General features: G+C 54.4%; 1 protein-coding gene across 1 annotated transcript in view; it reads right to left on the reverse strand.

The window, feature by feature from the left end:
• Positions 1 to 8,365, reverse strand: part of PCNT (pericentrin) — a 96,602-nt gene that overhangs the window by 87,607 nt on the left and 630 nt on the right. Inside the window, exons 2-6 of the mRNA XM_058661523.1 lie at positions 7,961 to 8,216; positions 5,040 to 5,095; positions 4,217 to 4,391; positions 2,971 to 3,107; positions 1,158 to 1,266 (exon numbers count right to left, since the gene is read on the reverse strand). Coding sequence (XP_058517506.1) covers positions 1,158 to 1,266; positions 2,971 to 3,107; positions 4,217 to 4,391; positions 5,040 to 5,095; positions 7,961 to 8,168 — 685 coding nt within the window. The 5' untranslated portion in view covers positions 8,169 to 8,216. The remainder of the gene's footprint in view (positions 1 to 1,157; positions 1,267 to 2,970; positions 3,108 to 4,216; positions 4,392 to 5,039; positions 5,096 to 7,960; positions 8,217 to 8,365) is intronic.

Genomic DNA, 8,365 nt, shown 5'->3' on the forward strand with positions numbered 1-8,365 from the left:
GCTCACCTAGGATCCCAAGAGCACCTTAAAAACAAGGGACAGTTCCCAAAGGCTGAGTGAGACCCAGAGCCACAGGGAGTGAGACTTGGGGGGCAGGGAGAACCAACAGCCTCCATTGCTGAGCAGCCCCTGCTGACAGCTGGAAAGGAGTAAGATATCACTCCTGCACCCAAGGAATTCTGCCATCAACTGAGTGAGCTTAGCGATGCTGAGGTCAGCACACAGGCAGGGGAGATCCCAGTCACAGAACCCAGGTCAAGCTGTCTGAGACAACACACAGGCTAACTTGTCACGCAGGCCTCACTCGGGAGCACCTCTCCTCATCACCACTCTGTGCCAGAGAACGCTGCCAGCCGGCCTACAGCACCGACGACACGGTGGACTCCAGCTCAGCACCACACCAGCCATTCTGACTCGGTGCTCCCTGGGCAGGTCCTCAGTGCACAGCACGTGGGCTAGGGCCACAGTGTTGGCAGAAGCAGCTCTGCCTGTGGCCTCCTAAGCTCTCTCCCCTACAACCTCTGGTGAAGACGGACCCCCCAGGGAGACGAACCCTACACTGGATAGCACTCAGGCTGTATTCTCCCAAGAGAGAGGGCGCTCCCAGCAGCACTGCCCCCAGCTCACTGTTCCACAGGGGGAGGCTCTAGTTTGTTCCAGTTTTACCAACTCTGTCTGTCCACTGGAGGCCTGGGCTGCCCTGCAGCAACTACACTCTCAACACTCAAGAGACCTCAGTGAAACACAGCGGCAGACACGCAGGGCTGCCCCAGGATTGGGAGAGGGACACCGTCAGAAAAATGGCTTGCATGACAGCCTCCCAAACAACTCAGGACCACAGGAACCCAACAGCACCCTCTGTGAGGGGATCACATGGGACCTTCATAGCAGCGTCCAAAGCAAGTTAGGTCACCTCTGGTCAATTCTCACCTCACCCTAAAGCAAAACCTGTGCCCAAGTCGATCTCAATTGTTAAGAGCATCAACATGGAGTCATTACTCCACCAAAGTGCTGAAGAAGGAAGACATCTCCATTGGAAGGCTATACAAACCCGTCTTCACAGAGTCTCTTTTCTGTTCTGGTTACATGGTTATACACTAGTTTGGGGCTTCAGCAACTGAAAATGCAGAGGACCTGGATTTCCACATGCAACTCACCACCCAGCTGCCTGTTGGCTTGCACACAATCAAGCTGTGACCACAGACGCCTGATTTCCTCCTGAGACTGAGCCTTCAGGTCCTCATAGGAAGCTTGGAGAGTCTCCAGCTGAAAAAGAACATTGTGAGTGTGACCCTCCCCAGGCAAAGCACACAGCCGTCATTTCAGCACCTGCGAAGCCCTCAGGGCCGAGCACCTCCAGGAGATCAGCACAGGACCAGTAAAAGCTCAGAGAACCAGCAGCAACAGCAGGACGAGGGCTGGACACGAAGAAGGCCAGGGTCAGAGCCAAAGTACCACAATCACTTAGGTGCTGGCTGACTGGTTCCCAGCACAACTCCACTCACTCACCTGGCTCCAGGAGCCAGGATCTGCCTGCAGCCAGCACAGGACAGGCTCACATGGGAGCTCCAGGGACCATCCTTGCCACACTCACAACCAGCTGGGGTCTGCACTTGTACACAGCAGAAGCAGCCCCTTTTACAGCTCAACATCATATCACATACTTACATACTCGACATCATATCACAAGCCCACAGAGCACACAGCACAGCCTGAAGACCTGGGCCCTGCCATGGGCCTGAGTCTCAGATGCTCCACATCAGAACAAGTACCCTCAGGACACAGCCCTGGCGCGAGGACCAATACCAAGGTGGTCTCTGGATCTCCAGATGGTGCTATGGAACAACCCCCACCAGGAATCCCAGGCACCACTTCCCAGCATCTGGCAACAAAGGGACTTCTTAAAACACCACCAGCAACAACACAAAAAACAACTGCCAATAATCTGCATTTCTTCCTTCCACTCAGGTCAGGGGCCTTGCTCCCTGCACTGGACACATCTCCCACTGAGGAAGAATGCAAGCTTCCAACTGCCAACAGGAAAGGTGCCTGGACAGAGCAGCAAGGTGCTCATGGACCACAGCGCCATGGCAAGCCAGGAAGGCACAGAGCAGTGCAGCCCCGAGCTGCAGCTGTGGCGAGGGCAGCCTGTCATCCGCACGGAACCCACCTTCAGCCTGTGATCATGGGCCCTGGGGCCCAAGACACTCGCAGTGCTCCTGTGAGGGACGGACAGTGAGCGAGACGTGGCTGTGCAGGGGCTGCAGCCAGAAGGGGCCCTGACTAGACAATCTCCTCAGATCTGTGAATCTCCACACACAGCACTACTTCATCTCCCTTCAATTCCTGGACTTACTAGTTTAGGACAGCCCTGGTCTACGAGGTGATCCTGGCCATGTCTCTCCCAGGAAAGCAGTGCAAACACTGCTGGCTAACGATGCCTGGCGCTCCTCCTCAGACACGGGCACAGCACACGGCCGTGCACACCTGGCGCTCCTCCTCAGACACGGGCACAGCACACGGCCGTGCACACCTGGCACTCCTCCTCAGACACGGGCACAGCACACGGCCGTGCACACCTGGCACTCCTCCTCAGACACGGGCACAGCACACGGCCGTGCACACCTGGCACTCCTCCTCAGACACGGGCACAGCACACGGCCGTGCACACCTGGCACTCCTCCTCAGACACGGGCACAGCACACGGCCGTGCACACCTGGCACTCCTCCTCAGACACGGGCACAGCACACGGCCGTGCACACCTGGGATGCGCAATGCTACGATGCCACAGGGATACTTTCAAGAACATGCATGCTTGGAGTGCAAGACTGAGCATAATTACCCAACAGAATTCACTGATGCTTTACCCTTACATTTTATCAAATACTGAGAGAAACTTCAGTCTGTCTTTTAGCAAATAACAGACTACCAAGCTTCCCTTGAGGGAAGCCGCACAGGTTCCATCCTACCTGCAGCTGCTTCTCTTTCTCCTTCTCCCTGAAGCCAAGCTCCAGGTCCTGCAGGTCCTGGCAGTGCTCCAACTGCAGGTCAGCACGCAGCTTCTCCATGGCGGCCTGATGCTGCGCCTCCAGATCCCTCAGGGTAACTAGAAGGCATCACAGGTCTCACTCAGCTGCTGGCAAGAGCACGTGTCCTCCTCCACAGGCACCCTGGCCAGCGTATCACCCTGGACAACGAGGACAAAGTGCTCCACGCCGCAACCGGGGCTGCTCGAGCCGTCGTGCCATGGGTGTGGCCCGCAGGCTGCCTCTACATCTCCTTCTTGGAAATGGCCTGTTCTCCTGGGGAGGAGCAAGAGCCACACAAGCTCAGGCACCGCACAGAGAAGCCCCATGGACACCCAGAAGTGAGCAAGTCCTTTAACTGCTCTTGCGATGCACTAGGATGTGTGAGGGACCAAGGTCACAAAGGGTCAAGGGTCTACCAAGCCCTAGGTCAAGGAGGGGCACCCCAGCCCTTGTCGCCAAGAGGCCGCAGGCATGCAGTGAGCCAACTTCAGGGCAAACAAGGAAGGCTTCTGGTGCTACAGCTCAGACCCTACTTAAGATGTTCCAAGCCATGTGGAGGCCAGGCTTCAAGACTTGGTTCTGGTCCTCTAGGGCCCCGCTAAGGAGCACTCGGAAGGCCAAAGGGATGCTTTGAGTAAAAAATGGATGGGTCCTTGCCACCCACGTTCCTGACCCTGATGTCTGGGGAGTGAACCAGCAGAGAAGGTCTCTCCATCTCTCAAATAACAGAAAATGTCTAAAAAGTAAGGGGAAGACCATACATATATCTAAACATGAGGGAAAAAGGGTGTTTATTCCAGTGCTGCACTGCAACCCTAGGACCCCTTCCAACTGTAGTCATTCACATGAGAGAAGCTCACATTCAGGGCCCAGCATGGAGGCCTGCCTAGTGGCTAAAGTCCTTGCCTTGAATGCGCTGGGATACCACATGGGCACCAGTTCTAATTCCAGCAGCCTCGCTTCCCATCCAGCTCCCTGCCTGTGGCCTGGGAAAGCAGTCAAGGACGGCCCAAAGACTTGGGACCCTGTACCCACGTGGGAGACCTGGAGGAGGCTCCTGGCTCCTGGCTTTGGATTGGCACAGCTCTGGTCGTGGCAGCCACTTGGGGACTGTTTGCTCTCTGTTATATCTGACTTTCCAATAACAATAAAATAAATCTTAAAAAAGGAAGAACAAGCAGCTCACATTCAGCCTGGTCTTTGGCTTCAAAAATCTTCTGCAACTCAGCTTTCTGCTCTGCCAATTCTTTCTGAAACCGGCTTTGCAAACCTTCCATCTCCAACTGATGCTTTGCAGATAATTCTCTGCGTAGATTTTCTAAGCATGAAGCTCTTTCAGACTCGCAGTCTTGTTTCATCATCTAATTTAAAGGAAAGAGGACAATGTGGTCAGCAGCTGATCACAAGGGGTGGAGAAATCTGAACCACGACAGACTCCGGAGTGGCCCTTGTCATCCTAGGGAACACAGTCAACACACGGTCAACACAGGACACGGGTTGCAGGTGGCTACCCGGCCCCTCCCCAGCTGTTGCAAGGAAGGCAAAGAACACAAATAGGCCGGCAATCAGAGGATAGAATCAGAGCCAACTCCAGTGACACTCAAAGGGTCACAGACTTCCAACGTTGCCCCACCTCTGCCCAAAGACTGGGCTCCCTCCCAAGTGCCCCAAAACACAAGTTCCTCCGGTCCGGGGCTAGGGGACGAGCCTGAGTCCAAGCCCAGGTCCCAGACTGACACCTGCCCTCCACAAAGGCAGGTGCAGTGTCCCGGAGCACGGCTGGGAGTGAGCACCAAGGGGGACAAGCATTTTCATCACAGAAACCAATGTGGAAGAAACAAGACAAGCCTTCTAACACACACAGGAATTCAATTCATTTCCTGCCAGCACAGACTGAAAAAGGTTTAACTGGATTTTGCTTGAATCAAAGTGAAGGGCTTTTTTGTGTGTACAGTAAGAAAAGAAACGCAAGTTGCTTGGAGAAATCCATTTTCTGACCAAGCACATACCTCCATTATCTGGACATTCTTTTCCACTTCTGACTGTAACTGCTCCTTCAGCTCAGCTGCAGGAGGGAAAAAAAGGCAGCTTAGACACTATGCCTCAGCATCTCCGTGAACCCCAGCCAGGTGAGGCAGCTCTGGCACTCACTGACCACACCAAGGACATGCTTGCCATGACGTCTGGTTTCACTAACTAACTGTACTTACATGGGACATGGGACTCAGAGCTCCCAGCCACTAAGCAGGTGAGAGAACTCAGAAACCCAAACAAACTCTAGGGCCTTTGGCTCAGGCCCCCACTATGCTGGACACCAGGCAAAGGGGACAGTCTGAGGCTCCAACAGGCTGCACCAGAAGCAGTTAACAAGGACAGTATGGGCAGCCCCTCAGATGTCCAAGAGTCTCCTGAGGAATGGTGAGTGTCAAGGCTCAGGGACCAAGGAAGGGAAGGCGCCAGGAAAGCAAGACCTAGAGCAGGTGCGGACGAAGGTGTGAGGCCCTGCGATGGAGGCACACACCTGGAGATCTGGTCAAGCACAGGAGGCCTCAGTATAAGCAGAGCAGGCCTGCAGAAGGACCAGGGGTCCAGCCTCCAAGGGTAGCATGCAAGTGTGCAGCAGGCTCTGCCACCAGCACAGGACAGCTGGGGAGTTTGACTCAGGGCTGCACTAAACAAACAACACAGAAAGCACAAAGAACAGACCACAAGTTATATTGGAAACAAAACAGAGAAGAAAGGAAGAGCTGCACTTGTGTTTGTTGGGAGCTGTATGAAGCAAGAGAAAAGGTGTGAAGGAAACTAGGAAAGGGCCTGGCACAATGGCCTAATGGCTAAATTCTCGCCCTGCATCCACCAGGATCCCATATGAGCACCATGTCCTAGCTGCGCCACTTCCCATCCAGTTCCCTGCCTGTGGCCTGGGAAAGCAGTCGAGAACAGGCCAAAACCTTGGGACCCTGCACCCGTGTGGGAGACCCGGAAGAGGCTCCTGGCTTCAGATTGGCTCAGATTGGCTCCAGCCATTGCAGCCACTTGGGAAATGAACCAGTGGAAGAAAGATCTTTCTGTCTCTCTTCTCTGTAAATCTGTTTCCAATAAATGTAAAAAAAATCACCACCTCAGTTGCTGATGCCTGCGTGGTGGACAGCATGTCCAGTTGTACATGGGGACATGAGGCCAGCTCATCTAGGCCAGCTTCATCAGAGGATGGAGAGCACAGCGGGTTAGACCACGCTCTTGGCCAATCTGGCAGCATGCTGCTGGGTCAGTGGATGAACTAAGGTGGGCTTTGTCAACCAGTGGACCTTGGAAAGATTTTCTTAGCCCTGGAGCAACGAAAATGACGTTTCAGGACTCTCAAAACCACTCCAGGAACTCCCTCGGACACTACTCCCACATTGGGGTCTCTAGGGCATCTTCAAAGAACTGTCCCCTCTCCCCAAGTGCTGATGTAATGACAGCAAGGAGAGATCCCCCTCCTCTTCTCCTCGGGACACAGGAGGGGGAAACCAAAACAAACAAACAAAAAAGACTGAGGGCCTGTGATGGCTCTGTGGCTAAATCCTCATCCTGCAGCCACTGGGATCCCATATGGGTGCCACTGTGCTCCACCGCTTGTGGCCTGAGGAAGCAGTAGGAGACAGGCAAAAGCCTTGGGGCCCCGCACCCTCAAGGGAAACCCAGAGGAGGCTATTGGCTCAGCTCCAGCTGTTGTGACTGCTTGGAGAGTGAACCAGTAGACAGAAGATCTTTCTGACTCTCTTTCTCCATCAGCCTTTCTTTAAAATAGAAAGGAAGGCAGGAAGGCAGGCAGGTAGGAAGGAAGAAACCCAGTAAGGGCTGGCACTGCATGCAGCACAGCAGGTAAAGCGGCCACCCACAATGCCAGCATCCTATATGAGCACTGGTTCTTATCTAGGCAGCTCCACGTCTAATCCGGCTCCCTGCTATCACCGTAAAAAGCAGGAACAGAGGGCCCAGGTACTTGGACCCGACCACTAGGTGGGAGGCCCAGAGGAAGCCCCTGGCTCCTGGCACAGCCTGGTAGTTGTAGACATATGGGAAGTAAACAAATGAAAGGAAAAACCTGTCTCTCTTCGTCTGTATTAGTTCTGACTCTCAAATAAATTCATTAGTTCTTAAAATTATCTATTATGTATAAGAACTTCAAATTAAGCCAGATAATCACCAGGTAAATGTGTCCAGGTCAGGCAGGGGCATCACCCTCCAAGTGTGTGTTATGCCTCCATATGGCCCACACACACAGAACTGCACCAAAGGTACAAAGTCAGGTGCACAAGCCCAGGGGGGAATCTGTCAGGAGACGTCTCGCAGAACAGGGCAAAGAAACACTGGCCTACCTGAGCCTGGGTGTGGTCCTGGGCAGCACTGATTGCAGGAAGGCTGTGCTCAGGGTGCTGGGCACCTTGTGCAGGGAGATGGGCTGAGCATGGAGACCTGTCAGGGAGCTCATCATGCACTCCCTGCAATCCAGGTCAGAGGCAAAGGGAAGAGGCAGGAAAAGCACTATCTGGGGGCCCAGCACGGTAGCCTAGTGGCTAAAGTCCTCACCTTGCACGTGCCAGGATCCCATATGGGCACCAGTTCTAGTCCTGGAAGCCCCGCTTCCCATCCAGCTCCCTGCTCGTGGCCTGGGAAAGCAGTGGAGGACGGCCCAAAGCCTTGGGACGTTGTACCCACTTTAGATCGGCTCAGCTCCAGCCACTGCGGCCACTTGGAGAGTGAACCATGGGACAGATGATCTTCCTCTCTGTCTGTTCTCTCTGTGTATCTACCTTCCCAATAAAAACAAAACAAATATTTTTAAAATTTCTTTGAAAAGAGCTTCTTGGAAAGTGGGCAGCTGGCTCTCCGGAGGTCACTACATGAGCAGCAGCCCAAGGCGCCGTGTCCACCCGGTCAGCACCTGTCTCCTGGGCACTCCTCAGTGCCATCTCCTCCTTCTCCCGGGCATGCTGCTCTCGCATCAGCTCCAGCTCGTGCTGCTGCCGGCTCTGCAGCAGCGCCAGCTCCTGGGCTCGCCGGCCGTTCAGCATCTCCCGCAGTTCTGTCAGCGCCGTCTCCTTCTCCCTCTGCAGGTTGGCCTGCGTCAGCTCCAGCTGCGCAGTGTGCATGTTGCTCAGGCTGAGGCGCAATGCTTCCAGCTCCAGGCCGGGCACCGTCTGTGGGAGGAGCATTTCTCATGAGTCGCACGTGTACAACAACACAAGGGGTCTACGGCCATACCACCCTGAATGTGCCCGATCTCGTCTGATCTCGGAAACAACACAAGGGAACGCTGAGAAGCTTAAAATGAAAAGGAAGGAGAGGG

This window comes from Ochotona princeps, chromosome 3, assembly GCF_030435755.1.
Source record: "Ochotona princeps isolate mOchPri1 chromosome 3, mOchPri1.hap1, whole genome shotgun sequence".
NCBI classification, from domain to species: domain Eukaryota; kingdom Metazoa; phylum Chordata; class Mammalia; order Lagomorpha; family Ochotonidae; genus Ochotona; species Ochotona princeps.